Below are 16,275 nucleotides of genomic sequence, written 5' to 3'. Positions count from 1 at the left end.
TTACTGTATGTGTTGAACACATTCAGTGGCATTAAATGTTTTTGTTTGTTTGTTAATTTAGTGCAGAGATGACTAAGCTAGGGCCCGCGGGACAAAGTTGGCACAAACAGCCTTTGATTTGGCCCACCATCCCATCTGAGAAGAGTGGGAGAATTATGAAGATGGTTTAGAGGCTGCCATTTATAATTTAATGTAATCTTTTTTGTTCAATTGTTTTATTGCTAAGCTATAAAAAAAAACTTACTGAAATAAAATGTGTCAATGAAATGTAAATAAGTCAGATCTTTTTTTTTTTTTTTCTCGCCTTACAAGTCGCTGGTTCAAGCCCCGGCTGGGTCAGTTGGCATTTCTGTGTGGAGTTTGCATGAACTCCCTGTGTTGGCGTGGATTTTCTCCGGGTGCTCCAGTTTCCCCCACAAGTCCAAAGACATGAGGTATAGGTGAATTGAGTAGGCTAAATTATCGGTAGTGTATGTGTGTGAATGAGTGTGTAAGTTTCCCAGTGATGGGTTGCAGCTGGAAGGGCATCCGCTGCGTAAAACATATGCTGGATAAGTTAGCGGTTCATTCCGACCCCAAATCAATAAAAGGACTAAGCCGAGAAGAAAAAAAGAATGAATGAATGTACGTATTGTCGCCTTATGGATAGGGAACAATGCAGTCAACAGTGAGCAAATTGTGTTATCAGCATTAAACTGCATTGTGTTATAAATTGTTTGCTTTTTATTGAAATAAGTTATAATTAAAATGTATACGGCATTAGTTAATATGATTTAAAGTCATGTTTTTGGTTTATTTTTAAACATTATAAAATAAGTTAGAAAATAACCAATGGCAAATTAAACTTTCAGCCCACAGCTCTCAAAGACATTTGGTTTTTGGTCAAAAAAGTTTGGGCACCCCAGATTTAGTGTGAGGAAACTCTAAATAAGAAAAAAAAAAGTTTCTATTCTTGGTGCTTTTTATGTAAAACATGTTTTATGTATTATTAACATTTATAGCTATACTAAAAGCAATAATGAATAACCCACTTAAGATCTTGCAAATAAATGTAAAGGTCAAGAATGTGTGAGGTTAATGTCTGTAAAGTACAGTTTGAAATAAGATCAGAAGTTCAGGTGAAATTGTTATACAAATAATTCCCAAATGCTGTTTAACGGAGCAAATGCCACATTATTAAACATAATATTTTTAATTATTTATTTATTTATTTTCTTAAAACATTTTTCTTCATTATTTTCCTCGATTAAACAATTGTGGATCTAATATCCATGCACAGAAGTTCTTGTTGTACATTCACTTGCATACAAATTCTTTAAAGCAATATATATATATATATATATATATATATATATATATATATATATATATATATATATATATATATATATATATATTTTTTTTTTTTTTTTTTCCAAAATAAATACAAAAGTTTACCCCTTGTTCTCAATCACAATCAAGACAAAGGTCCACTGTACAATTCAGGAGGTATATCATTGGGAACATTCCAAACTAACTAATGTCTAATAACAATTTTTTTGTGTGTATAAAGCCTTACATGGTCTGGGCCCCCATTATGTATCTCAACTGATTGTGGCCTACACTCCATCCAGACACTTCATTCCACTGATCATTCTGTGAATAAGCGTCGCCTCGTGGTTCCATCCCAAAGAGGGAAGAAATCACTTTCCCGAACGCTCGCGTTCAATCTGCCCAGTTGGTGGAATGAACTACTGCATCTAACTGCATCAGAACGGCAGAGTCACTCGCTGTTTTCAAGAAACGACTAAAAACTCAACTATTTAGTCTCCACTTCACTTCCTAATCTGCAATTGCCTCTCTGGATATACCACTAACTGTATTAAAAAAAAAAAATACTAAAAAGTACTAATACTTTCCTTCTTAGACTTTACAGACCTGAAACTTGCAATGGCACTTATTCATTGTTGCTCTTATAGTTGTGTAAATTGCTTCCTTGTCCTCATTTGTAAGTCGCTTTGGATAAAAGCGTCTGCTAAATGACTAAATGTAAATGATCAGTTTCTATTAAAAGTCCCAAAGGCCCACCTCAAAAGCAGGAGTGAAAGTGCATTCACTATAGCTGGTCTTTACCTTTGGAACGCAATGCCGCTTTGTCATTTTAAATGTTCAAGTCTAAAATAAAGACTCATCTGTTTTCGAGGTTGTTTGAAGCATAAGTCCCTTCCTTGGGGGGCCAGTGGTTTCATTTTCAATCCTGTTTAGTGTGGTCAACTGTGGTAGCATCTTTTTACAAGGTGGGATTATTTAAAGGCTTTATTACTTTCTTATTTTAGGCACTGAAATCAAACTGTTTTTGTATAATCTATTTCACATCTTTTATTCTCTCTTTTACATTATGTTTTGCTTATTATGTCCATTCTTCTTGTTTGTATCTTCTCTGTAAAGCACTTTGTGCAGCCTTGTGGCCGTTTGTAAATGTGCTACTATATATAAATAAATCGAATTTGAACTCAAACTTTTTGTGCCATGATGACAGTGCAAAATATTTTACTAATTATTATGCAAGATACTCGTAAACTGCTATTGCATTTTATCATTAGAAAATTACATATAATGGTAGGGAAAACATGTTGTTGTACATCAGATTATGTTATAATGCCTTCATAATACATGGCAAATACATGTTGTGAACATTGTATGGGCAGTTTTCTCTTTTACGTCAACTACTATAATGAAAAAGAAACCACTTTGATTCTAATATCTACACTGATGCAAATTCCTTTTTGATTTAGTAAATATTTTGGTATGTTCAATCATTTTTAGTTTGTTTTACTTACAATGTGTGCTAAGCAGACATGACGCAACACTACGACACACAATAAAAATCCAGTTTTACAGCAGCGCTATTCCTCTTAACCAGCCACAATGAGAAGCAGAAGATTCTATTTTAGAAATGTTTTCTATTTCTGCTACGTTGTGGTTGGAACGAGAACATAAAACTATGACTGAATGATCATATCGGGAACTGATTATGTGCTTTATTTAATGTTAAAAGTGTGTAATGTGAGGCAATGGATAATTCAACTCAGATCTCACAAATGAATTCAAAGGAACAAGATTTGATATATTCATTCCACACATGAACAACGTTTACATCAGGACAACGTTTTACATTCAACTGCAACTGCGTTTTATCATCAAGTAACACACATGCTACAAAATAAAAACTAAATATTTTGAAGAAAACCTGTAACCATTCACTTTCATAGCAGGAAAAACAAATACTATGAAAGTCAATGGTTACATGTTTCCAACTGACTTCAAAATGTCTATGTTTCTGATAAACAGAAGAATGAACGTCAAAAAGGTTTAGTACAAGTAAAGGGTGAGTAAATGTTGACAAAATATTCATTATTGGGTGAACTATACCTTGGGGGAAAACTGCCTCATTTAAAATGATCAAAATCAACCAAAAATTTAAATGAAATACACTTCAAATACAAAATGCCAAACAAATAATTAATAATAAAAACACACAAGGGCATGAAACACTTTGTGATTTTGGAATATTTTCATGTATGATCACTTAATCACTTTTTTATATTGATTTATGATCCAAAATACATTTGATATATTTCACGTGTGATTTTAGCAGGTGAAGCTCATGTGACGCTCATGAGTTTTTCCTGTGAAGGGCATGGAGTCTTTAATTCAGATAATAATTTGGAGTTTGTTTCACAACAGAAGGGTCAAGGATGGAGACATTTATAGGCCTCAGCAGGTGGACTCCGTTCATGTGGAAAGATCTTGATAAACTGACATGGTCAGGGTGGGTTGTATGCTTTAATAAAGGGCTGTGAGAAGCAGTGAGCCAGACCACTGGCAGCCTTGTGTGACAGGACCAGTATTTTTAATATGATTCTGGCAGCTTGTGAAGCCATATTTGACTAAAGGTGTAGTGTGAAAGGATTTCTGGAGGTTTAACAAGCTCAGAAAGGAAGAGGTAGGCTGTGAATGAAGAGCAAGTCACGGGTACTAGTGAAACACTTTGGGCTTAAATAGGAAATATGGTATTAAGGCATAAAAACTGTCTGTCTGTTGTAATCAGTGTTGGGGAAATTTACTTTTGAAAGTAATGCATTACTATATTAAGTTACACTGCAAAATAGTAACTGGTTGTATTACTTGGTGACTTTTTATGTCAAGTAATGTTACATTTGCTTTAATTTTTTTTAGAGGCTTGATCTCTTTCAGAATTTGCAGTTTATTTATTCATTTTTAATAGAGAAGCTCTGCAATTAAAAATACACTGCACAACCTTCATTTACTTAAAAAACACACACATAAAAAATGTAATTAAGAATAATGTTATCTTATAGGAACGTCCTGACACAAGAGCTCTATATGCTCTATGTACAAATTAACAAAAGTTTAAAGCAATGTGTTTGCTACTTTTGTACTTTTCGTCTTATTAGTTAAAGAGAATACTTGCAGAAATTGAAGGCTCTGGGCTGCCATTTTGGTTTCTGTCTGTTCCCGTGAGGAGCAAATCCTCTCATTAAGTGCATGATTCAACATGACTGTTACTTTTAATTCAGCAACTAATTAATTATATTAACTACTAATTCAAACATCATTAATTAATTCTACATTTTAAATATTACACTACACTCTTAGAAATAAAGCTACTCGAGCTTACCCTGTGGTGGTACTTTTTCAAAAGGTACAAATTTGTACCTTAAAGGTCCATATTAATACCTCAAGGATACATATTAAGTACCTAAAAAGTGCAAAAGTATTCCTCTTAAATTTGTTAGGAACTAATACATACTTTTGAGGTACCAATATGGACACTATAAGTACAAGTGTGTTTTTTGAAAAGGTACCCCCCAGTGACAGCTCGCATACCTTTATTTCTAAGAGAGTTCTCGTTACTTAGAAACGTGATATTATTACAAAACTCGCCTTGTAATGCAATATCCAAAACAATGATTGTTCTGTAAGTCAATCAATAAATCAATCAATAAAAGCAAGCAGGACATAAGTTCTAATAATTTTCTTGACAAATACAATTAAAACATTACAAACTTTTAAAATGTAACCATGGAAACCTGTAAAATTTAATGGTTTCTAGTGTATTTGAGACATATTTCAGCAGAATTTATTGAATTAAACATGCAAGCCAATAGTGGCGCGTTTCCACTGACTGGTACAGTACAGTATGGTATGGTATGGTACAGTATGAGTCACCTATATCAGTCTTGCATTTCCACTGCCAAAAGGGTGCCAATGGTACAATTTTGGTGGGCGTGGTGTACGACAGAAAGTTTCAGTCAACGTCATTCTCGCTCGAGGAAATCTCACTAGAAGTAAAGCTGTATGACATATCTGCCAACACTCATGTTTTCCCTGAGAGTCTCCCGTATTTCAGACCCATCTTTTGCCACCCTCCTGTTTTGTTTTGTTTTTCTTGGAAAACTCCCGTGATCCCCCCACACACAAGCATCAATTCATGGATCTTTCTGTTAACGAGTTGATGATCTGAATCAGGTGTTTTAAGTAAAAAAGACATAAGGTGTGTCCCAAATTGCATACTTATGCACTATTGTTTGCCATTTTGTAGTATAAAAAGTATAAGTAGTGAGTTTACACTGAAAACGCTGAAATGAACAAGTGCACTTTAATTAGTTGGATGGTGCACTTATTCAACCGTTAAAAAGAAAAATGCTGAATGATGGACACTTCACACACTCAACAGCAGCTTTGCTCACGTAGCAGAAAGTGAGAAGCTAGGATGCAGACCTGGTGCAATGCAATCTGAGCTGCATCCAATGCTTTTTTATGAGCTCGCCTAACCCCACCCTTAACCCTACCCCTCACAGTGATATCACTCGCTCCATTTTAGTGCATTGTGTCTGACATTGCATCGCTGAGAGATGCAATCTCTGCTTGCATCATAAAGGCTGCTTCCAGATGCTATTGAAGCTATCGGGCACATGTTGGATTACATAATTTATTTTGGATTGTGAAAGCAGTATTCTTCTACGAGAGTGACTATAGCGCCTCCCGATGGTGAATGCGGTTCTACTAATGGCAGGTATTACTTGGTAATTTGGTCATTTATTTCAGTAATTTGGCAACCATCAAACGTCATCAGAGAAACGATTCGAATTTCCACTTAGTAAAAAAAAACATTAGTGTTCCATTTGGGGCGACACTATATACATACACTATGCTGTTGCGTGTGTAAGTGCATAAGTACAAGTGCCATATGGAATGCAGCTATACAAAATTTGCAGGGTGTGGGGGCCCGAGGACCAGAATTGAGGAGCACTGAATTAAATTATTTTCAATTAATTAGCTGATTCGTCAAGCTTACTTTGGTGAAACACAAAAAATTGCACAATGGATTTCCAGAAACATGGAGCGTTGATAGGAAAGTGTATGGTGCTGATGGAAAGGAGGGGGTGTGTCCTACAGGTGGTTTGTGAAGCCCACTCACCTGCATGGAGTACACTCAGAATTGCATAACACTTTCAGAAATGTAGAGCGTTTATAAGAAGGTTTTTATACAAAGTGTTAATTACCAGGGCTGAACTGCTTGATTATTACAACTGGCACTAATAAAAACTGCTTCATTTTTTTCCACTGAACGCAAGTCAAGGATTCTGATCCATTTAACTAATTTGTTTAACCCAACATACCTGAAATCAATTTTAAAACCTTTATTTGGACAAAAATACTTTCTCCACAGTCTTTTCCGCACCAAACTGCCCTGACCAGGGCAAACTCCAAATGAACACTTCAGATTCAATTATTCAAACCAAACGAAAACTCACGCAGGACACACTTGCACTTAATCATGGGAATAAGTTTGATCTACTGATACATAAACGTTGAGTTGAGTGGGCACGGTGGGAAATAAATGGCCGGCTGATGTAATGACACAGCTGCTTGGTGGTTTTGCAACAGAGCAGCGCTGAGTTTAGGGGATTGTTGGTAGATAAACTTTGGGAATTGTGGGATACGCTGAAGAGAACAGATGGTTTACTGCGGCCTGCTGCTCGGATGCAGACACTTAAGTTGTTTTTGGTGTGAATGACTTGGGAACTGGTTTTGGTGATACTTGTGGTTTGATTTACCAAGATGAAATGCTTGCCCCTTTTGTAGATTCCCATTTTATGTGGATTTGCTGCGCTCGACTTGTGCTCAAAAACAAAAACATAAACATATGTAGTACATCCAACTCATTTTACCCTAAAACTATTTATAAAATACTAAAATGGTCCCTTTACGGAATCTTTTTTTTTTTTTTTTGTACATTTAGGAGACTTGTAGCACACTTAATTCTATATTTCTACCATTACTCCACACTCTATTTTCAGTATTTTAGAATTTCAGTAAGAATGATTCAGCTGCTTAAAGATTTTGTTGGCAAGCAGAAAATATACACACACAAAGAAGAAAGGACGGTGGTGTAAAATAGGGGAATGCCAGCTCAGATATCCTATGATTTGGAAAATTATTTGTTCTCCACTATGCTTTACAAGAAGCTTAATGAATCAATTCCCAGAAATAAATATTCAATCAGTTACAGACCAGTTACTCACTGAAGTAAGGGGCAGCAGGGGGTACTCAACCTGCGGTCTGTGTAAGTAATGCCCCAGTATAGTGAAGGGGACACTATACAGTCAGTGAGCACCATCTTTCGTATGAGACGTTAAACCTAGGTCTTGACTCTAAGTGGTAATTAAAAATCCTATGACACTTCTCGTAAAGAATAGGGGTGTAACCCCAGTGTCCTAGCCAAATTCTTCCCATCAGCCCTCACCAATCATGACCTCGCAATCATCCCCATCCACTGAATTGGCTCCATCACTGTCTCTCCACTACACCTTTAGCTGGTGAAGGGTGAGCACACTGGCGCCGTTGTCCTGTGGCTGCCGTTGATTCTTCCAAGTGGATGCTGCACACTGGTGGTGGTATGGAGAGACCCCCCTCATGATTGGGAAGCACTTTGGGTGTTTGGCCATACAGGATAAATGTTGTATATTATTGTTGTATATTAAGTTGTAGATAATTGTGAACACTAAAATAGTTGTCATTTTTCATGTTTCGAAATGTGGGCGAGGCAGTGGCGCAGTAGGTAGTGCTGTCGCCTTACAGCAAGAAGGTCGCTGGTTCGAACCTCTGCTGAGTTGGCATTTCTGTGTGGAGTTTGCATGTTTTCCCTGCCTTCGCGTGGGTTTCCTCCGGGTGCTCTGATTACCCCCACAGTCCAAAGACATGCTGTATAGGTGAATTGGGTAGGCTAAATTGTCCGTAGTGTCCGTGCTAAATGTGTGTGTGGATGTTTCCCAGAGATGGGTTGCAGCTGAAAGGGCATCCACTGTTTAAAAACTTGCTGGATAAGTTGTCGGTTCATTCCGCTGTGGCGACCCCGGATTAATAAAGGGACTAAGCCGCCAAGAAAATGAATGAATGAATGTTTCGAAATGCAGCAGATAACAAAATATGCAAATGACTTTACAAATTAACAAATAGACACATAGCGCTATTTAAAAAAGGTTAAATCATTGATTGTTAAATATAATAATCAATGTTTGAAGCCATCTGTGAACTACGTTTATAACCCTTTTTTACTGTTTGGGATGTTTCCATTTCCAACTTTTCCTGTGCTACAACTAGCAGAATGATTTTTGATGACATCTTATTTTGACACATATTTTGAGAAAAAAACTCAACAATAAACTCTGGACAAATTTATTATCCTTTTGTTATGTTCAGGATGAAAACATCCATTAAATTAAACTAAAATTAAATGAAAATTTCAATCAATCAATCAATCAATCAATCAATCAATAAATACACAAAATGTATGACTTTTCTTTCTAAATTCTGAAATTGTAAGACTTTGCAGGAGCTGAATTTGAAAAATAAATTTAACTACAGTTTAGGATTAAAATATTTGTTTTTTCCAGCCAAGATTAAAAAAAAACAAAACAATGGCATTCAATTCTAAACAGATACTGGGTTTAAAAAATGTGTGCCATGAATTAAACTCCTTTGGCATCTCAACCCAACACTACTGTCAGCATTTAATTAAATTAAGCACTAATGCCACAAAAATTACTTTTTAGGGTCATTTAAAGCCAAATGCATGTGCATCTGAAGGAATGTAGAATTCTGGCAAATAATCACCGAAGCGAAAGCAGTCATTTAAAACCAACAGTGGCATCCCATTGCCATTGTCTCATCAATGCGTTCCTGCTTTTCAAAGCCAGGCACTTTGTGAAAGAGAGTTTAGCAAAGACTCTCACATTCCAGTGGCTCCACACAGATGGCTGAAAACATGGAAGAATGAAAGAGTGAGAGAAGCCTTTGAACGTGTCACAAAGAAGCGGCCATGAATGACACTTCTTATTACGGCTGGAAACCACGCTTAACGTTCGCCCACAGCTGCACGTGCTTTTGTCCTCCGATGCCTCTCTTGCTCCACTCACCAGGCCAAAATCGCTAATGGAATTTTCTGCTCGCGCCCTGGAGACATGATGTCATTCTCACAAACTGGGCCTTCTCTTTTTTTGGAGAAGAAAAATGACTTTTATGTGGCCCGGACCAGACAATGAAGACGGAAATGGACAGTTGGACCCACGCTTTGGGAGAAATTACGATTCTGCTTAACCACCGGTGATGGTGACTAATAAAATGCAGCGTCATTTCGAGAGCACCTAAAAGGAGAGTTATTAACAGATATCGAGGCGAAGTGTGTGCAGGTTGAGTTGTAAATGTGTCAGAACATTAGCAGGCCATTATTCCTTTATTATAGTTGAAATTAAAACAAAATGAGAAAGAGAGAGATGATTCATACCTTTAGGTACTCCCAGAGTGGAAACTGCACCAGTGAGAATGGGATCTGAAATCAAAATAAATAAATAAATAATGTATATAAACTAAGACAAAAATTGATGAACATCATACATTGTTTTTACAATGATTTACAGAAGACTACCAATACATTTCTCTTTCAGTGCAACATTCGGTAGCAAATCAAATGAACATCAAAGTGCCATTACCGCTATTCATCTACATTTATATTTATTGCGTTATATATATAAGTGCAATCTAGAATAAGCATTTTGTTCAATTATATACAGTATATATACACTCACCAGCCACTTTATTAGGTACACCTGTCTAACTGCTCATTAAACAAATGTCGAATCAGCCAATCACATGGCAGCAACTCAACACATTTAGGCATGTAACTCAAATAACCACTTGTTACAAAAGGTATTCAGAAGAGCATCTCTGAACGCACAACACGTCCAACCTTGAGGCAGATGGGTTACAGCAGCAGATGACCACACCGGGTGCCACTCCTGTCAGCTAAGAACAGGAAACTGGGTTTCGCACAGGCTCACCAAAATTGGACAATAGAAGATTAGGAAAAAGTTGCCTGGTCTGATGAGTCTCGATTTCTGCTGTGACATTTGGATGGTAGTGTCAGAATTTGGTCTCAACACAATGAAAGCATGGATCCATCCTGACTTGAATCACTGGTGGTGGGGGATATTTTCTGAGCACACTTTGGGCTCATCAACACCACAGCCAACCTAAGTATTGTTGCTGACCATGTCCATGCCTTTATGACCGCAGTGTACACATCTTCTGATGGTTGCTTGCAGCAGGATAATGTGCCATGTCATAAGAGGCGTGAATCATCTCAGACTGGTTTCTTGAACATGGCAATGAGTTGACTGTACTCAAATGGCCTCCACACTGACCAGATCTCAATCCAATAAAGCACCTTTGGGATGTGGTGAAACAGGAGATTCAGATCATGGATGTGCAGTCGACAAATCTGCAGCAACCATGTGATGCTATCTTGTCAATATGGACCAAAATCTCAGAGGAATATTTCCAGTGCCTTCTTGAATCTATGCCACAATTAAGGCATTTCTGAAGGTAAAATGGGGTCCAACCCGATACTAGTAAGGTGTACCTAATAAAGTGGCTAGTGAGTGAATATATACTGTATACAATTTAACAAAATTATTCTGGACTGTATATTCATATATATATATATATATATATATATATATATATATATATATATATATATATATATATATATATATATATATATATATATATATATATATATATATATAAAATTCACTGATATTTTGACATTGTCAAAAAAATTTTTTTGAAGCATTTAGGGGAACACTTTGTTTGCATTTAATGTTGTTGATTTATATAAAAGCCCTTTTTTAAAACTTTATTTGATACAGATGTAATAAGTTTTCTAAGTTTTCTTTCCTCTGTGAGAATGGAAAATCTTGAAGAATACAAGTTAAAAAATGACAAAATACTCCATAAAAGTATCATCACTATTTGTAAACATTTTCCTTTTTGGTTTGCCACATAAGAAAGAAAGACATACAGCTTGGAATGAAATGAAGGTAAATAAATAATGACAATTTTTTTTTTTTTTGGATGAACAAATACAATTCTAGATAAAAAGTCTGTCACACAATGACAGATTACACACAGTTTTGGGAAAAAAAGGTTCTGACATTAATGAAAAACTGTTTTCTGGGGGGGGGGAGAAAAAAAATCTTTAGCGCACTCATCTTCTGTAAAAAGAAAATGGACGACTTGTGGCAGCATGTTCAACCACAAGCACTGGCCATTTATCTCATGTGTCAAACTGTTTTAATACTGATGTCTGAATGTCTGGAAGTGTGAGGTATAAAAGAGACAGAGAGGGAGAGAGAGGAACAGAAAGAGAGAGAAAGAGAGAGAGAGACAGAGAGAGAGAGAGAGAGAGAGAGAGAGAGAGAGAGAGAGAGAAAGAGAGAGAGAGAGAGAGAGAGAGAGAGAGAGAGATGATAAATAAATTAAGAGTCTGTGGTCAGAGTGCGAGAGAAAAAGAGAGAGGAGCAGAAACCAGGCACAGTGAAGCTAAAAGAGAGGAAATGGAAGGCACTGCTGAACAGGCTGAAAAAATCCTCAAATCCTCTGGCTGATTTGTCATGCACTAGAGATAGAGAGATTTAGAAAGAAAGAGAGAGAGAGATTGACAAAACATTAAAATATAACTATGATGAAAAACTGAAAACTGAATTCAACCTCCAGACTAAACTTAAATGTTATTCGGCCCTAAATAGAACCACACAGTTGGCAAATTATTTATCATTAAAACAATTAAAAGAAAAGCACATTCTTTCCAAATATCGCCTCTGTGATCATGACCTAGAAATAGAAAAAGGCAGACATAAAAAATCCTGGACTCCTGAGGAAAAGAGAATATGTAAACAGTGTGACACAAAGCAAATAGAGGATGAGACACACTTCCTTCTGTTCTGCCCCAAATACAGCACCACTAGAGAAATATTTTTCCCCCAATTTGAAACATTGATCAATTCATTTTTTAATTTAAATGACTCAGAAAAACTTTACCATATACTCGGAGAGGACGAATTGACATTTAGACTAGCTGCAAAATATGTATATACCCTACACACCATAAGAAATGGTTAATGTAAATTTGTGTCTTATTTAAATAATTTAAACTTTTTACTATTATTATTATTATATTTATCAAATGTATTTTTTTTTTTGTGTCATTATATCTTATTTGTATTACTATTAATTATTATTTTCAATGGTTTTAATATGTTTCATATTTGAAATGCTTTGGCAATACTGTATTTAATGTCATGCCAATAAAGCAACTTGAACTGAACTGAACTGAACTGAGAGAGAGAGAGAGAGAGAGAGAGAGAGACAATAAAGACTGACCCGTCTGAAGGTCACACTACAGATGTGTTCACATTGACAGCAGTTTGTACAGCCAGAGACCCTAACCAATCATTTACAATGCTGATACAACTGACAGCAGTGATGGGGGGGTATTTTAAGAGTGGTTGCTGGGGTGTTGCCAGGGCAGTGTGACTGTTGATGAAGTATAGGGTGTTGTAGGTAATATGTTGATAATAGGGTTATAATTGCAAACATATGTACAGGTGTTCTGGTGGTTGCTAGGGTGCTTAAAGGTAGGTGATAAGAGAATGTGAATTGTTGAAAAGTTGTTTCTGGGGTATTTTGGGTGATACTAAGTAAAATCCAAACAAGGACAACCTGGACAATTGTGTGGTTGCTAAGGTGTTGCCAGGTAGTTGCCAAAGTTGTGTAAATTGTTGCTAAGGTATTCTGAGTGATGCTTGGTCAATTCTACGCAGTTGCAAAGATGTTTTGATGGTTGCTTGGATGTTGCCAGGGAGTTGCTAGGGTTGTGTGAATTGTTGCTAAGGTGGTAAGGTGGTTGCTGGGGTGTTGCCAAGACAGTGGGAAGCATTAATAAAGTGTCTCTAGGGGTTTTGGGGTAATAAGTTAATTGTAAACAGTTGTGTGGGTGTTCTGGTGGTTGCTAAGGTGCTTACAGGTAGGTTCTAAGGGGATGTAAATTGTTAAAATTGTTAAAATGTTTCTAGGGTAATTTGAGTGATACTAGGTTAAATCCAGAAAACAGTCAAGGTTGTAGGGTGGTTGCTAGGGTGTTGCTAAGTAGTTGCTAAATTGTTGTATAAATTGTTGCTAAGATATTCCTTTTGATGCTTGGTCAACACTAAGTAGTTGTAAAGATGTTTTGGTGGTTACTAGGGTTTTACCAAGGCGGTAAAAAGCATTGATAAAGTGTCTCTAGGGTGTCCTAGGTAATAAGTTAATTGTAAACAGTTGTACAGGTGTTCTGGTGGTTGCTAGGGTGCTTACATTAGTTCCTAAGGGTATGTGAATAGTTGAAATGTTGTTTCTAGGATATTTTGGGTGATACTAGGTAAAATCTAGACAATTGTCAAGCTTGAATGTGATTGCTAGGGTGTTGCCAGGTAGATGCTAAGGTTGTGTAAACTGTTGCTAAAGTATAAAAGTGATGTTTGGTCAACTCTTAGCAGTTGTAAAGATGTTTTGGTGGTTGCTAGGGTTTTACCAAGGCGGTATGAAGCATTGATAAAGTGTCTCTAGGGTGTCCTGGGTAAAAAGACATTTCTTTAGTTATATCGTTTAACATGACATGCAGTGCCACACAGTCAAACATCTGGCCTAACAGATCAGTCACTTTTGATGCTGATAAACAATCATAACACACTTGTGCTGAAGGAATTAGGAGGTTGGCTGAAGGTGCGCGGCTTTCGTGCCTAGGGAGGGGTTTGCGTCTTTAATAATCTACCAGAGTTTGCGTTCATTGAACAGAAAGAAAGATTAATGAATCCATTTGCAACAGTTCCTTAAAAGTCACTTCTCGCTTTCAGTTTCTGGCTTTGGCACGTTTTGCACTCACACACAAGCATACTGCGCCAAAGCCCAAGTGAACCGCACTTACCTCTTCTCAAACGATCCAAGAAACAGGCCTGGGCATGGTTCGGATAGCATAGTGTGAGTAGGCCCTGAGTGACGCTTGATCAACAATAAGCAGTTGTAAAGGTTTTGGGTGGTTGCTTGGATGTTGCTAAATACTGTAGTTGCTAGGGTTGCATCAATTGTTGCTAAGCTGTTACTAAGGTATTCTAAGTGATGCTAGGTTAACTCTACGCAGTTGTAAAGATGTTTTGGTGGTTGCTAGTGGTTGTCAGGTATTTGCGAAGATGGGGTGACTTGTTAATATGTTGTTGTTAGGGCATTCTGAGTGATGCTAATTAAAGTTAATTGTGAGAAGTTGTAAATGTGTTCAGGTGGTTGCTTGGATGTTGTTGTGTCGTTGCTGAGGTTGAGTGAACTGTTGATAAGGTGTTACTATGGTGAGTGATGGTAGGTTAATTGTAAACAGTTGTTAAGTGGTTAAGTTGTTGCTAGGCTGTTGCTGGGTATAACACAAGAAAATAAAAATAGCATAAAAATAGCACATAAAAAGCTGCATAGGCATCATTCAGCCTACCATCATGTTGATCTCCTGATTTCAAGTCAAAGAACAGACCAGTGTAATGTGAACCAATGCTGGAGAGCGTATGTGTGTTCTTGTCCATTCCTCCCCCACAAAAAACAAAATCAGCCACCTGTCCTTTATTACCAAAGTGATAAATTGAGCATCTCCGTGCTCAAGAGGAGCGTAACGCTAAGAGGAATCTGCAAACAGAAACGAGCCACAAGCTGATTTATGCATAAGTTTAACACTTCTGGCAGAGACAGGGCGTCTGAGCAACACAGATGGTCAGATTTATATTGATAAGGCCGTAATGGATGACGGATATGGAAAGACAGAAGGATGGAAAGCAGATTTTTGAGCAAAGGCCAAAAAGCTTCTTCAAGAGGACGGGTCAGACCACATTAAACATGTGTGGTCTGACTGCTGACCAGCTGTACCCATATCAGTTTAAGTACATTTGCTTCGCACTTGTCATTTTTTCTCCCTTAAGTACATTAGTTAAGGTTTGCTGCACTAAAAAGCAAACCATAAAATCTCATGGTAGATTTTGTTGTTTTAGCAATTTGAAGTTGAGAGACAAACAAAAACACACTTTCTCTGCTGTCAGTTTCAATACCGCGGTGTGTAACTGTCAGGTACACTATCATTGAGAAATAGGGCTGGCTGTGTGTTTTTGACCGGTTACCCAAGGGTATATTAGTATTCTGTGGCGCTTTCCACTGTCAGGCTGCTGGCTGCCAGTGTGAAATCTAGGAAAACAGATGTCAAAATGCATTTAAATGAAGCTTGATTGGATGGGTGGTGCTTTGCATGCTGTTTGACAAATGGCTTTAATAGGTTAGACAGTGCTGGGTGAATACTAATGAGAGCAGAAAAGGAGGAAAGATCAATCTAAAATCTCGTTCAGTTCGACAGGACTCACTTAAATTATGCTTGTTTTCCTTTCTTATATAAATAAAAAAACAAATTTTCTTGAATTAATCTGAATAAAAAGATCATACAATCAAATGACGATATTCTCTGTCAAATTTTTATATTTTTGTAAGAATTTAAGCCACTTCACAGAAATATAATTAAAAAATATATATATTAAATTAATAGAAACAAAATAATACTAATATATTTATTCATTCATTCATTTTCCTTCAGCTTAGTCCCTTTTAGTTGCCAGAGTAGAATGAACCGCCAACTCATCCAGCATATGTTTTACACAGTGGATGCCCTTCCAGCTGCAGCCAAGAACTGGGAAATGTCCATACACACTCATTCACACACATACATTACAGACAATTTAGTTTAATCTATTCATCTATAGAACATGTCTTTGGACTAGTTGGATCAAAACACACCAAAACAGGGAG

At 36.8% G+C, this 16,275-nt stretch overlaps 1 protein-coding gene across 1 annotated transcript in view; it reads right to left on the bottom strand.

Moving 5' to 3' along the window:
- slc25a26 (solute carrier family 25 member 26) overlaps positions 1-16,275 on the bottom strand; it is a 116,192-nt gene that overhangs the window by 33,754 nt on the left and 66,163 nt on the right. Inside the window, 1 exon segment of the mRNA NM_001030143.1 lies at positions 9,854-9,898. Within this exon segment, the coding sequence (NP_001025314.1) occupies positions 9,854-9,898 (45 nt within the window).

Source organism: Danio rerio, chromosome 11, assembly GCF_049306965.1.
Source record: "Danio rerio strain Tuebingen ecotype United States chromosome 11, GRCz12tu, whole genome shotgun sequence".
Classification (NCBI taxonomy): Eukaryota; Metazoa; Chordata; class Actinopteri; order Cypriniformes; family Danionidae; genus Danio; species Danio rerio.
This window is presented reverse-complemented; position numbering and strand designations above follow the sequence as displayed.